This window comes from Pteronotus mesoamericanus, unplaced genomic scaffold, assembly GCF_021234165.1.
Source record: "Pteronotus mesoamericanus isolate MK-2021 breed Mesoamerican mustached bat unplaced genomic scaffold, CSHL_Meso_final scaffold_371, whole genome shotgun sequence".
Classification (NCBI taxonomy): Eukaryota; Metazoa; Chordata; class Mammalia; order Chiroptera; family Mormoopidae; genus Pteronotus; species Pteronotus mesoamericanus.
The window spans coordinates 3,752,920-3,777,287 of record NW_026555314.1 but is presented as its reverse complement, the minus strand read 5'-3'; the positions used below and the strand labels follow the sequence as shown (position 1 = coordinate 3,777,287).

The 24,368-nt window shown below is 43.6% G+C and overlaps 1 protein-coding gene across 1 annotated transcript in view; it reads left to right on the top strand.

The window, feature by feature from the left end:
- The window catches only part of FEZ1 (fasciculation and elongation protein zeta 1), a 39,415-nt gene that overhangs the window by 450 nt on the left and 14,597 nt on the right, over positions 1 to 24,368 (top strand). The window contains exons 2-3 of the mRNA XM_054592720.1: positions 5,051 to 5,395; positions 11,684 to 11,783. Of these exons, the coding sequence (XP_054448695.1) occupies positions 5,085 to 5,395; positions 11,684 to 11,783 (411 nt within the window). The 5' untranslated portion in view covers positions 5,051 to 5,084. The remainder of the gene's footprint in view (positions 1 to 5,050; positions 5,396 to 11,683; positions 11,784 to 24,368) is intronic.

The following is a 24,368-nucleotide window of genomic DNA, read 5'->3' as shown; positions in this document are numbered from 1 at the left end:
ACTGAGTGTCACAGTGCATGTGTGTATGTGAGTGTGACAGTGTGTGTATGTGTGAGCGCGCCTGTGTGTGTGTGTATGTGTGTGTGTGCGCGCGCGCGCCCGGGCACGCGGTGGGGGCCGGGGAGGCAGGGGACGCTGCGGACGATGCCCGGTGGTGCCCGAGCAGTGGGTCGGTGCCTCCTCTGGTCCGCTACCTTAATAGCTCGAGTCGTCTCTGCCCCTAATAACCCGCCCCACCCTCCGCTGTGCCCTCCCTGGGGTGCCAGGCCTTCCCCAGGACCCAGCATTCCTGCAGGGCCAGCACCCTGGCCGCTGCCGCGGACGCTGGGGAGCGATCGTTGGACCACAGAACAGGTCGGGGAAAGGACGAGTGCGGTGGAGGGCGCGCGGCGTGCCGTGGGCTCAGGGTCTCCGGGCTCGCTCGCGGCGCAGCGCTGGACAGAGCCCGGGGGTGGGGATATTATCACAGCCCTCTCTTCTCTCTTGCCTATCCCTTCTGTCCTCGCCGACCGGCACCCCCAAACCGCCTCCCATTCCCGCGTCCCGGTCTCGTTTGGCCCAAAGGACCAGGGGAGTCTGTGTGCGGCCAGCGCGGTGAGCCCAGCTCTCTTGGAGCTCCAGCCATTGTGCTGCTTGGAGGAGCCTTTATTTACCCCAACAGCTCAGGGGCGGAGGGTAGGGGGGATGCGAGATAAGGGTGAATAGAAGGGAGGGAGGAGCAGGGAAAACTGGGGGAAGCAGAAACGCAAGGGGATTGCTGGCTTATATGCAATGAAATACTCCGTCAAAACGTGAAGCTGGCACAATCATGTGTACTTGGCTGGGTTTTGGCGAGTAGCAGCAGGAAAACGGAAGGTGCATCAGTCGAGGGCGCATGCTAGGGATGGCGGGGAGCAGCAGAATCAACTGATCTAAGGGGCAAGTAGTGGGAAGAAGGGGGAGATGCCTTGGGGGTCTCTGTGGAGGAACCGTGAATTCTCTGCTGCTCTGCTCCACTCCACTCAGCTCAGCAAAGCAGGGACTGGGAATGTGCACTGCAGCCCCAAGCTGCAGCTAGTGCATCGTTATACTGCATGAGAGAGAGGCTTATGTGTTTCCTACTGGGCCTCTGGTAAGCTCTGAGATGTCTTTTCTTTTCCAAATTACACTATCTATTGGGAGCCAAAGTAAATAGAACGGATTATAGGACATAATCAAACTATAGCCCTGCCCTCTGTTCTACGATAAAGAGAAAAAGATATGACAACCCTTCTATGGTTCCTTCTTTCCATCATTGGTTATATGATTTTGAAAGTATAGAGAAAGGGGATGAGCGACTGATTATACTGACCCTAGCTTTTAAGGGGAGACCTCCGGGGTGAGCTGCCAGTGAAGACAAGGAAGACGGGCAAGCTTGCCCTGATGCAAGAGCAGGACATTTCATTTGGGGGCAAAGACACCCTACCAAAAGAGAAGGGTGAAAGAAGGTGAGCTACAGGAAGGACAGAAGGGGGCACCATTTCAAGAAGGGCCTCCAACCCGCCCCCCCCCCCCCCAGAGCCCCTCCTCAAGACCATGCTAGGACCAGTCAGAAAGCCTGGCTCTCAACTCCTCAGCCACAGCCTGGGGTCTGTCTACAAATTCTGGGCTCCGTTTGGTTGGGCATCAGGTGCCTTCTCATTCTCATCACAGGCTTTAAGTTTTAGCGTCATGTCCAGCTGACCATTCATGCAAAGCTTCTTGGCTCCTAGACAGCGAACTGCTGGAAAGGAGTCAAGCTGTATTATGGATTACGATCATGTTTCTGAACTCTCGAACTGTGGTATTGATTTCTTCTTTAATAATCCTCTAGATGAATTCATTTCTCTAGAGGCTGCTGAGGATGGGTGCTTTCAGCATAATCTTCCTGTTGCCAATGCTCAAAACTCAATCTTAGTCCTAGAGAGCCCCCCTGTTGCTGGTTAATTAGTATAGATTTGGCCATTTCAAATCACCACGCCCTTGGTATCACCTGCTCCTTCCAGTGCCCTTTTTCTCCTAGAGAAGAGTGCACATTTAAAGGAAATATACATTTCTGAGACATCTGCTGGTCAACTTTCATGTCTCGCTGAAACGGGACCCATAATCCAAAAGACTTTGACCAAATGAATTGAAAGTGCGGGTGATGTAGCCAAAAAAGATGATAAAATTCATTCAGCAATAGTCCCTTCATTTGAAAAGCATTTGGGAGGACAGTATGTCATAGCAGGGATAGCTTTTCTTTCACTTGGAACACTCCTATTCCACATTTCCATGGAACTAGGTTATTCCTATTTTCTTAAAATCATTGACATTTATTGGACATTTTGTATTCCACACGTTGTGCTTAGCATTTCAAAGAGGATGTCGTTTACTCTTACAAAATAACCTCCAATGTAAGCACTATTCTAAATCCTATTTTAGAGATGAGGAAACTGAGGCACAAAGAGGCTGATGATTTGCCCAGATTTTCAGAGGGAGGATGTGATAGGACCAGGGCGGGAATTTGGAGTCCAGGCTCTTCACTCTCACGGAGTCCTGCCTCCATCAACACAAACCCCTCACCGGTGCACCCTTCCCCGCTCACTGTTCACTCCGTGACCTTTTCCAAACTGACGTTGGCACTGGCAGACTCCTCATCATTTCTGTGCTGCGGGAGGGCCCTTTTGACAATGTAGAGAAACCTATAGGATCCTTCTCTGAATATGGTTTTAAATGCATTCGATAAAATATAATTATGTTCAAGAGTCCACGGGGCCTGTAGACCCTAGGTGAAGAATCCCTCTCCGACAACTAGTCGTGCATTGCTTTATAGCTGCGTCGTCCAGTGTGGTAGCCGTTGGTTATATGCGGCTATTGAGCACTGGAAAGGTGGCTTGTCCAAACGGAGACTTACTGTGAATGTAAATTATATGCTGGATTTCAAAGACAGTATGAAAAAAATGAGTGTATCATTAATATTTTAAAATATGGATTACAGTTTAAAAGGGTGATATTTTGAATATGCTGGATAAAATAAAATATATTATTATAATTTAATTATTAAGTTAATATGTTATTAAAATTAAGTTCCAAAGGTATTAGCTCTATACCAACCCCTTCATTTTAACAAATGAGGCCATCAGGACCCACAAGGCTTGTCACTGGGCCAGACATTGGCTGGTCTGTTGGCTCCTAAGCCTGTGTTCTTTCCAAGATATCCTACTGCTTTTGTATCTTTTTGTATTCAAAGGTCCTATCATGCTGTCTTTGTAAACTGTAAATGCTCAGAATATGTTTTGTTATTATGCTATGCCCACTGACTTAACACCAGTAAAATCCCAGGAAGAAAATCCCAGGCCCCTGTCCAGGGCCTGGCATGCCCTTTGCTTTGCTTATTTAAAATTTGGGCTCCGTAGGCAGAGATGGAAAATGGCCCTCCTAGGGCAAAACCCGTGGTTTTTGCTGTCTGTTCGGTTCCCCTCGGTAGTGGTTCCAACTTAAGCCTCTAACTGGATCAAAAATCACAGAGACAGGAGAGAAAAGTCGGGTTGCCTGATTTGTTCCAAGGAAGGAAATTTCATGTGCGGACAAGGGTAGGATAGATAATGATGCTTGTGCTGCCTGAAATTGAAGACGAGAAGCTGTACGTGGGGTGAGAAGATCCTTTGTCAGGGAGTGAACATTGATTGAACGCCGGGCCACAGGGCAGTGTGTACGAGGAGCCGGGGAGGCTAGTCAGGGGACACCTGTGCCCTCGAGGAATTTAGATTCAAATTGGGGAAGGGCTGGGAGGGACACACAGATGGATGCACCACAGATGAAGGCAATGTGTGAAGAGGGCCCAGAGCTGTTGGGAAATGAATGGAGGCCAGAGTGTGTAGCCTTCCCGGGCACAGGGTCCAAGACGCTGCTCATGGATCCTGGCCCTGGGACACACTGGTAGTGGGTCTGTCTCCTTTTCCCTTTTTTAACCAATGTGCGAGAGAAACACTGATTGGCTGCCTTCTCATAGGCACCCCGACTGGGGATCAAACCTGCAACCCAGGCACATGCCCTGGCTGGGAACTGAACCCACGACGTTTTGGCCCATAGAACGACACTCTGACCAACTGAGCCACACCAACCTGGGAAGTGGTGGGTCTGACTTTTACAGGATAATGGGTCATTTACTCCATTCCTCTATTCCTAGACATGTGCTCTGTGTCTGGGAAAAACTCTGGTGCGTGTTTGAAAGTCTCAATTAGTGTTCTGTTGATCTCTTATTTATTGATAAAGGTAGTCATATCCAGGTCCATGAATTCCTATCCAAAATCCTTGAGGCCAGGCATGCTTCAGAACTTAGATTATCTCAAATTTTGGAAGGTAGTAAAGAGTGCATATTCTGCATACTGTCCCCTGAGGGCTGGGGCAGCAATCTCTATCAACAGGATAACTTAAAACCTCACGCAGCTTTTATGTTCACGAAGATGAGGTTTTGTTGCCAAATAAGCTTAGGTCAGCTCCGGTTCTGCCACCAGATAAGTTATGAAGAACCACCAGTTTTCAGAGCATGTGGTTAAGGATTTGGACATATATTGAACAATATTGACATTCATTGTCTGCCAGTCACTGTTCTAAGCTCTTCCCTGTGTTTACTCCTTTAGCCCTATGACAGCCGTTGGAGGTAGGTCCTGTTATTATTTCTGTCTTGAGAAGAATAAAAGGCAGCCCAGAGCAGTTAGGAGACTTGCTAAGGCCGAAGCTGGTAAAGGGCTGACCAGGATGTGCGCCTAGGAGGTCTGGCCCAGGGGCTGCACGTGACCCACTGTGCTTTGTTTTTTAGAGCAGGGAATTGGAAGCAAGTCTGTCTCTCAAGTTTACTCTATTTAAGTTAGCATTATTCATACTGACAATGATAATTGGACTCCGTAAGTGCACAATAATGAGCAAGTGCAGGAGCGATGGATGCCGGTAAAGTGGAATCTTTGTCTTTAGAGAAACACAGCGTAATGGAATATGTGACTCCAGCTCCTCAGCAGAGCGGGCCCGAAAGCCCAGTCCAAGCTCACGTTATCTTCTTTATTTCTTCCAGATAAACACGTCCTGAAAGCTGCAGCTGTGCAAGAATGGAGGCCCCACTGGTGAGTTTGGATGAGGAGTTTGAGGACCTCCGGCCCTGCTGCTCAGAGGAACGGGAGGAGAAGCCACGGTGTTTTTATGGCTCATCTCCCCACCATCTAGAGGACCCCTCCCTGTCTGAGCTTGAGAATTTTTCTTCTGAAATAATCAGCTTCAAGTCCATGGAGGACCTGGTGAATGAATTTGATGAGAAGCTCAATGTCTGCTTCCGGAACTACAATGCCAAGACCGAGAACCTGGCTCCTGTGAAGAACCAGCTCCAGATCCAGGAGGAAGAGGAGACGCTGCAGGACGAGGAGTAAGAAGCCTTCGCTGCCCTCTTCTGCTTCCCACGAGAGCCCTGTGGTCTGGGGCTCCTTGGCATAGAATTAGTTTCGGTCTATGAGTTCATGGCTTGTCACTTTCATTTTTATGTCAGCGGAGCAGTGCCTGGTAATTGCTGACGTGGCTCTGCGATGTCCCTTTATGGTCACCGGTAGAGCTTTCTTAAAGCCTTAAAGGAATGAGGGAATTTTAGGAAATAGAAAGTGTTTCCTAGATACAAAATAGAATTTCAGGAGCATGGTACATTTGGGGGTCTATTTTCAGCTTTATTTATGTCAGTGGTAATCCACCCAGGTATCAAAAAAAAAAAAAAAAAACCCAGAAAAAAATAACTGTGGCAGAGGAATCTATGTCATTAGAACAATTTGCTTCAAGAAACACCAGAATTGTGAACATCTCCAAGTTGTTTACAATCCCTCGCCACTGGAAAAAATATCTAGAAAGACTAAGATAGGTCCAAATAGGAACATATACCAATTGAACAGAGAGCCCATGGCATTGCCTGAGACAATATATAGGTGATAACTGGATGAAGTGGCTTCTGGGTGTGCAAATTCCCCATGTCACTTACTGGCCACCTTCTTGGGCCTGAACAATAATCAAGAAAAAGGATCTGAGAAAAGAGCTATTTGAGGAGGGACTAGAAAGAGAAGGGGTAATTTGTCATATAAATGAAAGTGCTTGGGGCATTTATAAAAAGCACATGAATTCCCTATAGAGATAAAATATGTAACAATTGCTCTTTAGGCATCACAAAAGAAATGACACGTAGATGGTTATGAAAGTTTTGAGCAACGGTGCTTTTGGGTTCTCTTTTTATGGACTTGAGTGGGAAGAGTTGACCATAAACAAGCTGGGCAAGAGGGATGTCCTAGAGGCGTGGATCCGACCATCTTTGGCAGACAGCTGCTTACGTGGTGACTAATTAAGACTGTGTCTCTGAATACAGGGCTATCCATCTGTGTCTTACTATTATATCTCCATTGTCTAATATAGTACGTGGTATGTAGTCAGTGATCAAATAATTTTTTTGAATGAAATATTGAATACTGAATGAATTGAGCAATACTAGCTAGCCTTGTAGGGATATGTAAAGTATTCTAGGCCTATCCCACTTCTGTCTTTTTAATTAAGTCTCCCCTGAACAAATGTGCATAGAGAACATGTCACTTGGTGACTAGTGCTATCACCGTGGGCTGCATGTTCTGATTCCATTTTAAGTTTCAAACTAATCCTTATTAGACACTGAGCCTGTCAGAATTTGCTCAACTCTTTTAAGTCAAAAAAAGAAGGACCATGGGGTTTGACTGTATAGAGTATTTTTCACTCTAGTTCATTGCACCAGGCAATGAACTAGAAATATAAAGACTATGAATTCTAATTTTCCTACTCTCACTAACTTGCTGTGTGACCTTGGGCTAGTCACTTAACTCTAGTTGGCTGCGTGGGTCCTCATCTTTGAAACCTCCAGAGCTCAATCTTGATGAAGCGGGACTAAGGACTTGCAAAGAACCTAATTTCTTCCCTCATCCAGGCTGCACTCTGAAAATGACATTTTAAGATGAGTCCAATACCTTTTGCTTCTAACAAATCATTGCTCTCCTGCCTGAATCCCCCACTGCCTCATTAAGGATGAAGGCCCAGCAAGCATGTTCTCACTCTCTCCCAGCACATTAGCAGAGGCCACTCAATGTCAATTACTGTCACAGGGGATTATCGGTCTTACCATGATTTTCCTGACTTGCCTGCCTCATTGACTGACTCAGCTAAAAGACCAAAGGTTGAATAATTCCTTAGAGATCAAGAATGATTTGGGGTTAGTGTAGAGGGAAGGATCTGGTAAGAGAGAAATTAACACTGTGCTTCCTAGCCAGTCAGTGCACCTACCTCTTTACAACTTAAAATAAAAATCAGAATTAAATTGCATCCTTTGTTTTCTAGACACCTCTTCAGATATTTTGATTATAAAATTATGATGAGGTAAAGGAGAAAGATAATTGGATATCTAACCTGAATGTGAATCTCCTGAGCATAGCTCTAGTGTTCTATAAACTTGCTTGGGTTGAGTACTTAGAGGGATATTTCACCTCCAAAAGAATTGAAAGTGTTTTGGGTGGAATAGAACTAAATATAGAACCTTAAAACAAAACAATGAAATTTTTGGTCAAACTAATGTCCTTAAAGAAAGCACAAATCATAAAGCAAATGCACTGATTCCCTTTAAAGTTTTGATTTAATTCTCATTTGGAATGTTTGGCTCCTAAGGAATCGGCTGAGGTAGCAATCTTACCTCTGACTCATCAGGGCTTGGAGGCCTTAAACGAGAGTCAAACTTGAATACATCTCTCCTGTTTTTAAATTTAGAAACCATTTCGGAATCTCTTCTTTGCTTAAGTAGGATCACTCTTTCCTTTATCATAAGAGATGGAACCTGGAGGCCAGAGCTTCTTAGGGGCCGAAACAAAACAGGAACGGGCAGTGCTCACCTACTGCCTTGCCTCACCGGGGTCCCCACCAGCCCTCTTACAAGTGCCTTGGATACAGAAAGGCCAGTGATATGAGGACAATAACAGTTTTCCTGTTTTTTAGATGAAGTTAAATGTGATGTTAAAAATGAAGTCTAAGTCTGCACAATAAATAGCCTGCAGTCAGCCACACTTTAAGCTGAAGACAAGTAGATATTAAATAATCAGATAGGAAATCTGACAGACAACTCTGATTTTTAGGAAAGTTAATTCTTTTCTTAGATGTTCAGTTTCCCCATAGAGAAGGCAGAGACAGTATTAATTCTGTTTAGGCATTGGAAAGAATCCAGAAAGTTGTTCAAAGTCATTAATGTGCACAAATTAATTACTCCTAAGTATTAACTGCAAAAGTATACTCATGCGAACGCACATCTAAGTGTGGACATTGGCACAATTGGACACAAATGAAGCACCGGGCAAGGGCTGTCGCCAGCCTGGAGGGGGCTAAGGGAAATGTTACCAGGCTGGAATTCGAATGAGCCCTGTACGCTGTTTACCATACTGTCCGGAGTAGATACATGGGGGCTGCGCGCGCACGTGTGTGCAGCAGGGCTAACGTCGCCTTGATGGCTCTGCTGCCCGTTTCAGACCCGAGCTTTTGTCTGGATATATTATCACAACCCATTCTGTCCGGCGTGTTCATCCTCTGCCAGCATCCTTTCCCAAATCCCTAACCCTCTACTGAAAGATAGTTTAATCAACTCTGCAGGCATCTAAGCTCGAGCTATAAAATATGCACCTGGAAAGGCTTTTCTGTCATTTTAAGGACCGAAAGCAAGTTGAATCTCAGGGCACGGCAGCAGGACAGGAATTGAAGCAACCTGTTTAATCTTGGTTCTTTGATGAAAGATAGACTAGAGAGCTTTCCAAGTCTCCTTTCCCCACGATAAGAGTAAATAGTAGGCTGCTTCTCAGGGAAGTAGGATTTTACCATCCACCTCAGGGTACCTACAGAAGGGAAAATGTCTGTTTCCAAGGACCCTGCTTACCGTCGGACAGTTAGCCTCTCTGGGGAGAAAGCCCTGCCCACCCTCTTGCTCCCTCCACTGCTCCTTGTCTCCTCGTTCCCAGGGCTGCCTGCCTCCCCACGCCCTGCCTTTGCCTCCTCTGGGACGGGGATGAAGGCAGAAAGCAGCGTGCGCCCCTGCTGCCATTGTCTTCCGTAGACTGGCGAAAACGCACTGTCCAGAACAATGTAGTTACACATTTTTCACACACAGCCAGGTTCTGAACTGCCATCCCAGGATGTGATTTGGAACTTGGCATAGTATTCTGATGCCCATGCCCATCATAAAATTCTTCAAGAGTTGGAAGAGCTAAGTGGCTGGGAAGACAGGCTCTGTAGCTCTGCTGCCTGGATTCAAATCCCACCTCCGTCAATATTGGCTGTGTCAACTTACACAAGTTAAATGAACTTCCCTGGGTTTCGGTTTTTCCTCATTAGCATCTGCCTTACGGAGTTGTTGTGAGGAGTGACTGAATTAATCCGCAGAAAGTGTTTAGACCAGTACCTGGCGTGAGGTGAGTGCTTGCTGGCAGTGTGTTGGCTGCCATTTTTGTTCGTGTTAAACGGGCACAGAATAAACACAGGAAGGGTATGCGAGTGATTGAGAGGATGAGTCATTCTGTCTTCAGGTTGTTTCTCAACCTCAAGGATAAAAGATACTTTGAAAGGCAGAAGGAAACCTGGACAGAACCTGAAAGAGAATAACGGCTGGAAATTCTGAGGAGATAAAGGTTTAGGAAATTGCTGCTAAAAATCTAGAATTAGGAGATAAAATACAGAATATGAGAGTGAAGGCTCAGCTGAGAAAAGCTGCTGCTCCCTAAAAGATCTGCGAGAGTTTCCAGTTGTCATTTGAAGGATGTGAACAATTTCAAGGTCATTGGAAAGTGTGCCGTCTATTGAAGTTCCCAGCTTCCATCCTGCCTAGGAGAGAGGGGCAAATGGCTCCTGTCTATTTTGGGCTTTGCTGAATCTCATTTTCCAGGCACTTGCTGGAGGGACAAATCGGAAGGTCAGAGCTTGCAGGCATTTTTGTTACATTCTCACAACAGAGAACGCAACGTGGTGATTTGAACAGGAGTTGTCCCCACCTTCCAGCGGGTGTGGTGCTCGGAGTTTGGGGCTGGAGAGAACGAGGCAGATTTGCCTCCTGGCTTTAGAATGTTAATGAGACTTGGATTTAGAATTAGGCTGGATTAAGGAAGCTCTAAAGTGCCCAATAGAGATTGGATTATCACCGTGTTTAAGAAGCAGACTCTGAAATCCTGCTGAATAGATGTCTAATGAACACTCGATGAGCTCCTGCGAAGTGCTTTCTTGTAATTACAGGACAATAATGAATAAGCGGATAACCCAGGCACTGCCATTAAAATGTGTTTTCGTGAGTTCATTTTGCTCCCTTGCCGATTTAAACTGTATACATCATGCCCTAGGAAAATCTCTTTGATTATATACCCATATATCATATATTATTCCTGACTTTATATAGGTCACGAACACTTCTCTCCCTTATTTTATGATCTGATTTTGATTTCAAGTATCTGTGTTCTGTTTTGCTCTCTCTTTACATATATATAATTACGTATCATGTATAATTTTCACTTACTATTTCAGCACCTTAATCCATAGTTTTTCATTTTTTGAATTTGATCCATATACGTTTACTTATTTTTAAATGGCTATTTCCTATATTAGTATTTTCTACGCATTAGTTTCAGAGGTATCACTCACATTTGACATGCTTAGGCACCTGAAGGATATTGCATAGAGTCCTCTTTTACCATTATTTACTATTAACTCAAGGGCTGTTGGCTCCTAGGGATGGTGGTATTTTAGGAGCTTGGTTTACTGATTCATATTAATCTCTTTCTATTGGCCAATTTGCTTATTTTTCTTTGTGTGAGCCTTTGTGGCTTCAGGATTTTCCCCGCCTCCCTTTTCCCCCAAACAAATCATTCCAGAATAAGTGAGTTAAGCAACAAGAATGGTAGAAAGCCCCCTTTTTATAATGTGCATGTCAGAATTTTAAAAAAGAAATGTAATCGAGGCAGCCCCATCTTCTCCCACTGAGAAGCGGTTGTGTAGACAGAGGCGTGCTCATTTGCTCTTTCCATGTCTTCGCTTTAGAGGGCCCATGATGGAGACGGGGCGCACTTAGACCCCGTGTTGTGAGAGGGCAGATGGTGCCACCCAAGGGCTCACCAAATCTTTTAGGTAATAAGTAAGCACGAGCAGTATTGGCAGCAGAGGACGACTCTGTTCTTGGTGAGATCCAGCCAGGAAATCTGCCCAAATCTCTCTCCTCTCCTCTGCTCTCTCCATCCTCTTCTCTTCTCTTCTCTTCTCTCTCTCTTCTCTGCCCATAGGGAAAAAAAATGGGCATTACTTAGTTTCATGAGACATGAACTCCCTTGTGGAAGGGCAGGTTTATTTTCTAGGGCAATTTCGTTATTGCCATAGGTGGTCTGATTGTCGCCTCTACCAAGTGTATCTCAATGGTGAGAAATTCCTCTTCCCTGAAGCAAACACCTTGTACTCGGAAGCTCAGGGCCAGGGTCCATTCTCTGGGCCTTTTCCCTCCCGGCGGAGCCTCTGACCCGGTGCCCACGCGGTCTTGCTCCTGCGGGCTGGAAGACGGTGGCCTCAGGCGTGGGGCTCTGAGGCCTCTCCTCCCATCCCAGCGGGGCGGGGCCACAGACGGGTGCTAATGAGAGCTTCTCTTTGTTTCCAGGGTTTGGGATGCTCTGACAGACAATTACATCCCTTCACTCTCAGAAGACTGGAGGGACCCAAACCTCGAGGCTCTGAATGGCAACAGCTCTGACACTGAGGTACCTCCCTGCTCCCCCAAACCCCCACCCCCAACTTTGTAGGGCTTGAGAAGATGTGGATTACAGTTGGAAAAACACTCAGTAACTGAATAGCCTTCCCCATTAAGTGCTTGACATCGTTGCTGGGAAGGCAGGAATTGCGGAGGAGAGGAAAAATACGATGAGGGGGCACATCCAGTGGACACGAGGTGACTGGAGTCATATCTGTGCAAAAGGTAGTGTGGATACCTCTGCTGCTGACCTGTGCACTACCACACGGAAAAGTAGGTGGTCAGAAGTAAGAGGAGGTCAGTGGCTACCACATGTTTCTTTTGTTTTTAAGTAACACAGTTCACTCCTATCAAAATAGTGGCGAGAGCAAGTGCTGACTGATCTGTGGCCAGCTCAGGGCCAGGGTTGGGGCCCAGATGTTCGGGAGGTGGTCACGCAATGAGGAGGAATTTTTAAAAATTGTTCTATTGCAGTTGTCCCAACTTTCCCCCGTTGCTCTACCCTGCCCTGCCCATCCCCCCACCTCTCCCAAGATCAGTTCCCACGCTGTTGTCCATGTCCACGGGTCATGTATACCTGTTATGGGGAGGTATTCTTTATGGAACTCAACCAAAGAGACATTTCTGTGTCCGGGCCTGAGTCACGTTCTGTGGTTACTGATGTCAAAGGAGAAAGTAGCATAAAGGCTTCTGAATAAAGAGAATATTTATTTTGAGTTGATTTGCATAGGCTGTGGGGGGGGGGTGAACTTTCAGAAGACCCAAACTGCCCCTCTTAGCTGGTTCTACATATAAAAAGATACACTCATTTAATGGCTAAAAACCAATTTCTGCCTTGCTTGGCTTTTTAGTTTCAGCTATAAAGGAAATTTGACATTTTCTTATCAAGAAGGCTGTCAGGCATAGCAAATGAAGGAGGCAAGGTAGATCTGATATTCCTAGGTGTTCTAGAGTTGAGTTCAAGTAAAAGAGCTGGAAACAGATTTACCTCCCTTGGCAATATTTCTGCAGATCATTGCCCAAAATAGCAGATGATCAGTTGGCTGAATTTTTTTTTTTTTTTTTTTTTTTTTTTTTGGTAAAGGTGGTTGTATATCCTTCTTAACTCTTCCAATACTTAGCAATCCAAAATACTAAAAAACTTCAAGGCTTCATTAACTGGGGCAGGTAAGATGGTGACTTTTAGACTAAGAGATTTGCTACAAGATTACTCAACATAGGTCTTGACGTCTGTGTCTCAGATCCTGTTTTGAACTCTCCCCGCTACCTGCCTCATGTATTTCTCTGGCAGTGCTGTATATATTGGGTTTAGTACGTATCCAAAATGCAAAGGAGAGGATAGGCAATAAGGAAACAAATTTAGTTACTGAAATTAAATCAGGTGCACTTTGGTGCAAAGGGCACCTTTTACTTTGTTATCTCTTGCCACCTTCCCAACTCATTTTAAGGATTAAGCCAAAGGATATATAAGATAGCCTGCCCTTCAAAAGGACTTCAATTTATCCTCATTTGCAGATTTCCCTCAAGAGGGTTAATATTTCATGGCAAATTGAATGACCCTGAGAAAGGATGATCTTGAGCTTCGTTCCTTGTAGAATTTCTTCCATCTCACCCATGGGAAAAGGATAAGGTAGCAAAAGTGGATGGATCAAGGCTGCTTTATTTCATCCTCCTTAATTATCTGCATTCATTACAGTTCAAATGACTTGCTAGATTAACCACCGCTCTGTATTCCTTCTGTAACCCTGACCGGATGCCCTTGGCGTGCGGAATGCACACGTCTTGTAGGCTTCCCAGTAGCAAGCTCGCGTGGCTCTTCTTCTCCTTAAGTGGTTCCTTGCCAAGAACCAGGTGTGTTTGTTCCCAAATCTGTTCATGCTTGTACTTGTGACTGTAAATAAGCAATTTAATTAAATATTATAGAAAGTGGTGGGTTATGACTACAAAGAGAGTTACTGTTGCTTTAAAATTTTTTTCTTTTTATTGATTCCAGAGAGAGGGGAAAGGAGGGAGAAAGAGAGGGAAAGAAACATCGATGTGAAAAAGAAACATCGATCAGTTGGCTCCTGCATGCACCCCCACTGGCGACCAAACCCGCAATCCGGGCACGTGCCCTGGCCAGGCATCGGGACTGCAACCTTTTGCTTTGTGGGGTGACGCCCAACCAACTGATCCATTCTGGCCAGGGCAGTTTTGCTTTTTAAAAATCGAAGTAACACATATACATAGTTTTAAACGTCAAATAATACTTTTAAAATAATATAAGACTTAAACCAAGTGAGAAGAGCAGCCCTGACTTGTCTTTCCCTGCTACAGAGAGGCAGCCACATTTATTTCTTTCAACTGACCCTTCTGGCAGATGCCTTCAATTTTCTGCATAACACCTTTACATTGCCTTGTCTCTGATTATTTGAAATGAATGGTTTGGGCTGTTATCTATTACTTTGTATTATGGAAGATAAGACTTAATTCTTTTACATCACCTTAAATCAAGCAATAGTAAATATACACACCCATGTTTCACTCCATAAATACTGTTTTGTGCTGAATCATGTACAGTGTTCTGTAAGAATATTTTTTCCTTTGTACAACTTTTTGTTTAATCTGGAGAGAAGCATTTCCTTGCTTTTTTCATTTCCTTATATACCTGCCATTAATTCAACCCCAAACCATGAGGTTACACTAAATCTCACAATCTGGTTTAAAAAAAATCAGATATTCTATCAATTCTTTTTTTCCTAGAAAACACCTAAGCTAGCCCCCTCTATTTTTCTGCCATGCACTGGCCTGGCTGTGCCCCGGCCACACGGTCCTGGTCTGGGAGCACCCACACCTTCGTCCTGGGGGTCCTTGCTCCTCTCTCCAGTCCTCTGCCTGATGTATTTTTATCTTTTTGTTTTGGAGAGAAAAAAATCAGTACATTCTTGAGAAAGAGTACAGAAGACTATGTGTTTTAGAATATATGAGAATGTCTTTATTCTTCTATCATCTATTTGATGGAGACTCTGACTTGATAGTTATTTTAAGCTGCAAATTTTTTATTCTCAGAATTCTGAAGACATCGTTCATTTGTCTTCCGGCTTTCAGTGGCTGTGAGAAGCGCAAAGTCTATTTGATTCCCTGTCTTTTTGAAGATTTTATAGAGAGGGGAATGGAGGGAGAAAAAGAGGGAAACATTGGATGTGTGAGAGAAACATCGACTGGTTGCCTCTCGCATGTCCCCAACTGCGGACCTGGCCCACAACTCAAGCATGTGCCCTGACCTGGAATCGAACCATTTGCCCTTCGGTTCTCAGGCCGGTGCTCAGTCCACTGAGCCACACCAGCCAGGGCAATTCTCTTTCTTTTATATGTGACTCTCTTTTGGTTCTCTCCAGAAGGTATTAGAATATTTTTCTTTTCCTTTCTCATTTGAAATTTTACAGTAACCTGCCTTATAATGAGTTAATTTTTTTTTTATTCATTCAATCTGCATCAATTCAGTTGGACCCTTTTAACCTAGAAATCCATGATTATATATTCTAACATGTTTTCTTGTGTTATTTCTCTAAAGAGTAATTATTTCTATTTCCTGCTTCTACTGAGATGAATATATAGTTTTCGCCTTCATTATGTTAATGTGATGAAATACCTGAGTTGATTTTCAAATATTAAATCAACCTTGCATTCTTGAGATAAACCCAACTTTGTCATGATGTATTATTATTTTATGTTATCTTTTGGTTTTCTTTTTTCTCTTGCAGCTTCATTGAGGGATAATTGGTATAAAATAAATGGCACCTATTAGAGTGTATATTTTGATTAGTTTTAATGTATGTATATATCTGTGAAACCATCACCATAATCAAGATATTGAGCATATCCGTCACTTTTCCTGTTCATCCCCTGTCGCCAGGAGACCTGTTTCTGTCACTACAGATTAGTTTGCACTTTCGAGAATTTTGTATAAAGGGAATCATGCGGCATGTACTCTTTCTTTTTTGGTCTAGCTTTTAAAACTCAGTATAATTATTTAGATATTCACCTATTTTATTGTATGTATCAGCAGTTCGTTTTTTATTGCTGAGTGCTATTCTATTTTTTTATATATATATTCTTATAGTATATATAAAATACTATAATTTGCTTATTCATTTACTTATGGATGGGCATTTAGGTGGTGTCCAGTTTTTAAATATTGGAAATAAAGCTACTATGAACAGTCTTGTGTAAGTCTTTTTTGGACATATGTCTCCATTTTTCTTGGGTAAAAACCTATGAGTAGAATGTCTGGTCACATGGTTAAGTGTATGTTTCACTCTTTAAGAAACTGCCAGAATGTTTTTCAGTCTGAGGGCTCCAATCATTTCATGTCCTCGCCAACACTTCTTATGAACAGTCTTTTTAATTTTAGACATCAGCATAGGTATACAGTAGGGTCTTATTTTGGTTTTGATTTGCATTTCTCTAGTAACATATGATACTGAGCATCTTTTCATGTGCTTATTTACAACTAGTGTGTCTTCTTTAGAAAAGTGTCTGTTCAACTCTTTTGCCCACTTTCTTAGTGGTTTATTTGTGTTCTTACTATTCAGTTGTTAGAGTTCCTATGTTAAAAGATAAATAAAATGGGGCATATTACACTTATGGATTATTTGAGCAAAAATCAGTCCAAATTGGGGAGTGGCAAACTGGAAATGGTTAGGAGTATTCCACCAACACGAGTTAGGAAAAAGGACTTTTGCAGCGAAGAGATGGAAGCAAAGGAAGGGAGTTATTTGATTGGCTATAGCTGGTCGTACTGCGCAGGAAAGCCTAGTTGGTTGTGTGTGACTGGTTGCCCTTTGGTCTGAATTCTTAACATTGAGATATTAGAGGCTTAGGGTTAGGTTTGCTTAGCAGGTCACCGTGCATTAAAGCCTCCTCAGTCTAATTAATCTTGTTTAATTAATTTAACACATCTGTTCTAGATATAAGTCCTTTGATTGTTTTGTGAATATTTTCTTCTTACCTATGGATTGCCTTTTAATTTCATTAACATTATCTTTTAAAGATCAAATGTTATTTAAATGTGATGCAGTCCAATTTATTGATTTTTTTTTCTTTTTATAGTTTGTACTTCCTGTGTAGTATTTCGGATATGGCCAAACCCAAGGTCACTGAGATTTTTTCTTAAGTTTTTTAGAAGGCTTATAGTTTTAGCTGTTATACGGTTTATGATTTCAACTTAGCTTTTGTATATGGTGTGGGGTAATAGCCATGGTTAGTGTGTGTAGGGGGCCTATCCGTTGCTCCAGTACCACTCACTGAAAATAGTATCCTTTCCCTGTTGAATTATCTTTAGCAACTCTGTTGAAAATCAGTTGACATTAATGTGTGGAACTGTTTCTGAATTCTCTCTTCTGTGTCATTGATATATGTATATCTTTATGTCAACATCATTTTGTACTCATTACTATAGCTTTATAATAAGTCTTGACCTAAATTAGTATATTTTCCAGAATTGTTTTTTTTTCAAAATTGTTTTGACTCTTTTAGATCCTTTGTATTTCTATATAAAATTTTAAATCAGCTGATCAATATCTACAAAATAGCATGCTGGAAATTAAACTATAATTGTATTACATCTATAGTTCTATTTATATATAGATCGATTTATTGTGTTAATATGGTGAGTTACACTAATTCATTTTCAAATATTAAACCAACTTTTTATTCTTAAGACAAATCCCATTTAGTCATGATATATTATCATTTTTATATAATTGGGATTTGATTTGTTAATATTTTAATTAAGGATTTTTGTATCTATGTTCATGCGAAATCTTCTGTATTTTTCTTTTCTTACAGTGTCGTAAAAGGAATAGGAATTTTTCTTCCTCTATTTTCTGAAAGAGTTGTGCTAAATTGGTATTATTTCTTCCTTAAATCTTGGCTGGGCTACACCAGTGAAATCACCTGGATGGGGGTTTTCTCTGTGGAAGGTTTTTGATTACAGATTCAATTCTTTAATAGATATAGGGCTATTCAGATTTTCCATTTCTTTCTGAGTTGCTTCTTGTTAAATTTTATTTTTTAAAAATGTGTTCATTCAATCTGTTACTGAACATCAGCCACAGGTTGTTTATGATATTCTCTTATTCTTTTACTGTCAGTGAGATCTATCGTGATGTCCCTCTTTTATTAGATATTGTTAATTTGTGTGTTCTCTCTCCTTCTCTCCCTCATCCCTCTCTCTCAGCAGTCTGTGTAAGGATTTATCACTTTTATTCATCTTTTTGAAGAACCACTTTTTTTTTCCCTGTTGTTCACTTTCTAGTTTGTAGATGTCATCCCTTAACTTCATTATTTCTTTCCTTGTATTTACCAGGGACTTGCTTTACCCTTCATTGTTTTAAGCTTCTTAAGATGGGACCTTTGATCATATTTTAAACTTAAAAAAATAACAACTGTCTTAGTCGGTTTGGGCTGCTATAACAAAATACCATGAACTAGGTAGTTTTTACACTGTGTAAAAAACAGAAATTTACTTCTCACAGTCACAGAAGCTGGACGTCAGGATCAGGGGCCAGCTGGTCGGGTTCTGGGAAAGGTCCGCTTTTGCTTATGTCCTCAAGGGGCACAGGGGGCTCAGGATAATTTTTTATATTTACCTACATATTTGCCATTTTTGGTATTTTTATATTTGTTCCTGTAGATATGATTTTCCATCATCTCCTTTCAGGTCAAAAAACTCTCCGTAGTATTTCTTGCGGCGTAGGCCGCAGGTGGCAGATTCTCTCGGGTTCCATTGACTTCATGTTTCCCCCCCCGTCGGGGACCGCAGCCTTGCACCGCCAGTGTCCGGGGCCGGAAAACAATTGGCTCATAGATTTTGTCCAGATTTATAGCTGTTCACGGCGGGAGGGGGGAGTCGGGGACTAGTTCCCCTGCCATGGCCAGCGAGGCCGTCTCCTCTGTTTTCACTTTTTGAAATTCCTTTTATTCAAGTGTTGAACATAAAATGAATCTCCTGATATTTTCTTCTTTTCCATGTTCCATCTACTTATTTTATTGTACTCCCTCAGTGATTTTTATCAACCTTTTCGATTCTTCTACGGAATGTCTAAATTTGCTCTCACATTTTTAATTTCTAAGAGCTCTTTCCTGTGTCCAGGAAGCAGTGTTTTCTTGCTGTCTCTCAGGGGGCCGTGATGATAGGAAGGGATTTCTTCTGCCATCTGTATGGCTTTTCCCCCACCAAATTATAAGAAAAAGTTAATTTAGAAAGTCACGGAGGTAGAAGAAGCGAGCCAGCTGGGCTGTGTGGGCCCCGGAGACCAGTGACAGAGGCAGAAGGCAGCCTTGGGCACTTAGGAGAGAGAAAGGCAAAGGTAACAGGCTTGTGGTGGGCAGCAGGGAGGAGAAAAGAAGGGAGGGAAAGGTGCGGACACTGCTACTGCTTTTCATTTTCTGTTTCTGTAATTTGTTTTACTTCCTGTCTCTCACGTTGGGAATTGTCCTCAAAAGGCTGACAGTCCCTGGCATCTTTTCCTAACTACGAGTGAGGTCAGAAGGCTAAGCTCCGTCTGCAGGGCAGGGCTTGCCTCCTGCTGGAACTCCCTGCGTAGCCACCTGCCAGGACCTGGCCATTTTGTTTGGAAACCCCCAGTCCTGGCACATACCTGCGGGCCTTTTTCGTAGACAGTGTCCCAGAAATATACTGGCTACGAAGTGCAGCCTTCCAGAGTCTTGGCTGACGAGAAGAAGCCTGCGTGCTGGTATCCTTGGAGCTGAGTCATGGAAGGGGGCGGGGGTGTGTGTGGCAATTTTTACTTAATTCCACTGATTTTGGTAAGATCCTCACCTCTGCTTTCAGATGCCCTGGTGCCTCTGAGTCTAGAGCCTCCCTAGTTCAAGCTCCCCAGAGTGAAATTTCAGTGCTTTTTTATTTTTTTAATCTTCACCCGAAGGTATGTTTCTTGGTTTTAAAGAGCGAAGAAGATCGGGGGGTTGAGGGTGTGTGTGAGAGAGAAATATTAATCGGTTGCCTTCTGTACGTGCCCTGACTAGGGATCAGCCACGAAACCTAGGTATGTGCCCTGTCTGGGAATCAAACCCGCAGCCTTTTGGTGGATGGTACAATGCTCCAACCGAGCCACTCGACCAGGGCAAAATCTCCAGTGCTTTTGATGGTGATAGGATAGTGATGGCCTTTCTACACGGGACGAGAAAAGAGACCTGGGGTCTCACCTGCTCCTGATGAAAAACCCTGACAAATCCTTTGCAGCCACCTCACACCGCTCCCTGAGGTCTCCAGTCCTGAGCCTTTCAAGGTTTTCAGTGCAAATCCACTTACTGGTGGCCGTTTCCTCCACAGAGTTTAACTCTCTCTAGTCGGCGAGGTCAGTACCTGCTTTCTAGCATCTCTTTTGCTGTTGCTGTCCCTTCATCAGTTTGTTTTGTCCCTGTGGGACATTCTTTTTTGATCGCTTTGCTCTCACTTACGTAGGGTTTCAGGAGGAAGGGAGATAAACGTGTGCGCTCAATATCCTGTGTATCTTCCTTCTACTATAAGAGCAGAAATGGGAAGCCATTTAAAAACTGTGTTGTTGTAGGGCTGATGCAGGAAAGACTATGGGAAACTCAGGGGCCCATCGTAGAAGAAAATGCCTGGGCCTTATGTCAGGAGCTTGGTGAATAAATAAATGCATTTCATTTTTTTTACATGTGTATTTTTAGGTCAAAATAATATGTTTAAGCTGTGTATGTACATATGTATGTATTGTTGTTATGACTATTCACAATCTCCACTTTTATTGGGTTTTTTAAAATTAATTGATTCCTTCTGTTCCTGACTGTGTTATAAAAGATGGTCTCGTTTGTCCCTGTGACTTTAATTAATAGGGGATGATGGTTATATTGGATAAGAGGACGTGGGAGTTCAGGGTGGCTGGTTACGTCTGTCTGTTTTTCAGGTGGCCGAGCAGCTAAGTTACCTGTGGTGGCAGGGCTGAATACAGGAGGTGGTAGTGCTACCCCTCAGTCCTCTTTTTCATTTGTTCATTAATTCTTTCAACAAATACCTGTTGGCCACTTGCCGTTTGCTGTGCTCTGTGCATCTCGCTATGGGGACCCAGAGGCATTGTCTTAACCCACATGGATGTTTTGCGGTGGTTCACAGCCCCAAACGGGATATAGCAGCTTTTTTCTTGGGCAGGGTACATATCGGTGACTTTTTAAATTTTTCTACTTTCTGACTGGAGGTGAAAATATATCTTTGTTTTCCTAATTTTGGTCAAGAAGGCAACCACCCCTGTGGACAAGCATGGTATGGGGAGGGAAATACTGCGCAGCAGACTGTCCCCTCCTTAGAAACACAGTGATTTGGAATGCTTCAAGAGAAGACGCCGGTTAAAGGTCGCACTGAACACAAGGACTCACTGTAATTTTATTTTATTTTATTTTTTAATCCTTGCCTGAGGATATGTCCATTGATTTAAGAGAGAGAGAGAGAGGAAGGGAGAGAGAGAGACATCGATGTGAGATACATTGATGTGTTGCTTTCCGTATGCACCCTGATTGGGGAGCAAACTTGAAACCCAGGTATGTGCCCTGACTGGGAATCAAACCCACAACCTTGTGGTGTATGGGGTGACATTCCAACCAACTGAGCTGCCCGGCCAGGGCAGGACTCACAGTAATTTTAAGCCTCACTCAGATGACCCTGCAGTAAGATTAGCAGCGTTGCAGGCGCCATGTCAGAGTCTTAAGGCCACACTCTTTACCAAAAGCACGAGAAAGGAACAGCTGAATAGTATGGCCAGACTCTTTTTCTGGATGTCGGTCATCTTTTCTTAATTCTAGAAAGAAGACAACTTGGAAGGATAATTTTTCTTGAAGGAGCCATAGTTCACGTTAATAGCATGGCAACAGCCCGCAGTGTATGTCTACAAAGAAATCAGGCCAAAATGGCCCGGCCTGCAGATTGCTTTTGACTTTAGCCTTCCCATTTTCACCGCCTTCCTGTTGTCGCACAAGAGGCTAATGGAACTCATTGTGGCAATTTCCACGTCTATGTCATAGGTTAGGAGTAAGTGTATTCACATAGTTTTCCATGTACATAGTGCTTATCATAGTGTCTATCTATCTACTTACCTGTCATCTATCAGTGTATCTATCAATCATGTCTTATTCATCATATGCATAAATGCCATCATTTTTCAACAATCTCCCTGTCAGTTCCCTTCCAGCTTTCTCTCTCTGCACAAGATATTGTCCTGGTAATGGAAGGCAAGTAGGAGTCTATAAATGACATTTGTAATGGAAGAGGGCTTGTTGAGGAATGACAGCAGCTACTGGAGCAGAAAAGAGTCTGGCAGGATTGAGAGACAATGTGGGACGAGGGGCCCCGAGAGAGTGAGGAAAGATGAGAGAATTAGGAGGAGGAAAAGCCAGGGACAGAGTGTGTATGGTAAAAGCAGACAGAAGGAGGGGATAAGCCACGTGCAGAAAAGAAACAGGGCTTCTGGCGTAAACGACACCAGCACGTACCCCGAGTGGGAATAGAACCAGTGACTTTTCAGTTTGTAGGCCAATGCTCAATCCACTGAGCCACACCAGCCAGAGTCAGACCACTTCTTTACCCAGTGGATGGCTAGTGTGGCCTCTCAGGCAGTGTCAAATGTTATAGAGACTGGAGAGAACCCTAGTCCTGCCGATGGTCAAACAGAATTCCACCCCACCGCCCCACCCCCAGATCCATGACAAAGAAGAGGAAGAATTCCATGAGAACACTTTGTGCTTGCTTCTCCTTTTATTTGATTTTATTTTTTAGCAGCAGACTTCTGATATCCGAGAAAATATGGGGTAGGTATAGCTCCCATAATACTAGGAACTCACAGTAACTTTCACAAGCCTGTAATTGATTTTCAAATCTCTTTTAACCCGAGCCTGACAAATCTGACTATAGGCTTTGTGCCAGAGAGGGAGAGAGGAGAGAAAGTTCTGACTAAGAGTCATTCATACCAAGGCCTATAACATTTGAGCAGTGAGAAGGATGTTCCTAAAAGTTCCCCCCGCCCCCTGCCTTCCACCAGAGACGCTGAAGGAGGTCCTTGGGAAGGGAAAGGGTAGAGCTGAAAGATGCCGTGTTAACGGTCAGTGAAGTAAACCCACTGAAATTGGCCACATTTCAGAAAATGTGAACCGGCTGTTTTTAAAATAGACTTGATATTTTAAAAATGTGGTTATAGACTAACACTTGCTGTCAGATCCAAACAGAAAACAGTATGAACTGTCTTCTACTCCCAATCTCCTGGCCCTAATAAAGTCCTGCCGTAAGAGTGCAGTTGCGAACAGGCCGTGGCCCTGGGAGTTTTGTTCCGCGTGGCTGGGAGCTGGGAAGCAGGTGGTGCCACAGGTGCTGGACTTGGCAGAGAGAGGAGCATCTGGTTCAACAGTAGAAATAGATGTCACCGCCTGGCACACAGCCTCTCAAATGATCCCATTACCTCCTGTCCTACCCCTTTTCCAGGTTGAGCGCAGATGGCATTTAATATATATTTGATTAATATCTTTTATGACATAGTCCTGGTATTAAGCAAATGGAGACAGAAGGTGTGTGTTTTGTTAGGGGCGTCTGCCAAGGTGGAGCCCAGTGAAGAGGGAGGAAGTTTCTGAGGATAGACTACTTCTGGGATGACTGCTTGGGTTGGAACTCGGTGTCTCCTGCTAGACTAGGAAAGTGCGACCTCAGGAAAGGGTCAGGGGAGCGTGCCAGCCCTCCCTAAAGTTGGGCTCTGCAGAAATCTTTCTTGAAGACGCTTTATGGCAGCGCCTATATGACGTTCAAGTGAGACTTCTGGACATAGGCAGCTTGTTAGGTGGTTGAGTGGCTTATTTTTTCCAGATTTGAACATAAATGCCAGACTATGGCCATTTAGGACACGGTCAGTAAAGCCAGATATTCTGTGACTACCTCGCTGGACACCAGCATCTAGAATGTCAATGGTTGTGAGCTTTCAGAATCTTACCTGGGGTTATGGAACTTTGGAGACACAGGGCAAAAGTTTGACATTTTTTTGTTATGTAGTTTGTCCTCTTATTCACGTGGTCAGGCTATTCTATGGCATGTCCCAGATGGATTCATTCATCCTCCATCGACTACGATGCCATGTCTAGATTCCAGTAACGGGAGGGCATTTCAGCAAATTTTAAAAGCATGACTATTTGGACTGCAGCAGCCTGTCCTTTAAAATGCCTAATAAAGTAAATTCTGGAAACAAACTCCCAGACGGAAACTCCTTATGTAAAGAAGTCTGCCTTCGTTGCAGGAGGTGGTCGCAGTGTCGCCGGCCTCACGAAGTTTCCTGTTCACACAAGGGTAACCCGTCTTTGGGTGAAAGAACAGCGCTGCTCCCTCTGAGTCAGAGCGGTGCTGCCACTCAGCCCTTGTCTTTTTTTGACCAAGCTGCACTCAGTGGTGCATGCGGCCTGGTAGGGGCCCATGTGAGATTGGACTCTGGGCACCTCTTCAGACTCCCTTTTTTTTTTTTATTTAAATTTTATTTATTTATTTTTAGAGAGAGGGGAGGGAGGGAGAAAGAGAGGGAGAGAAACATGCATGTGCAAGAGA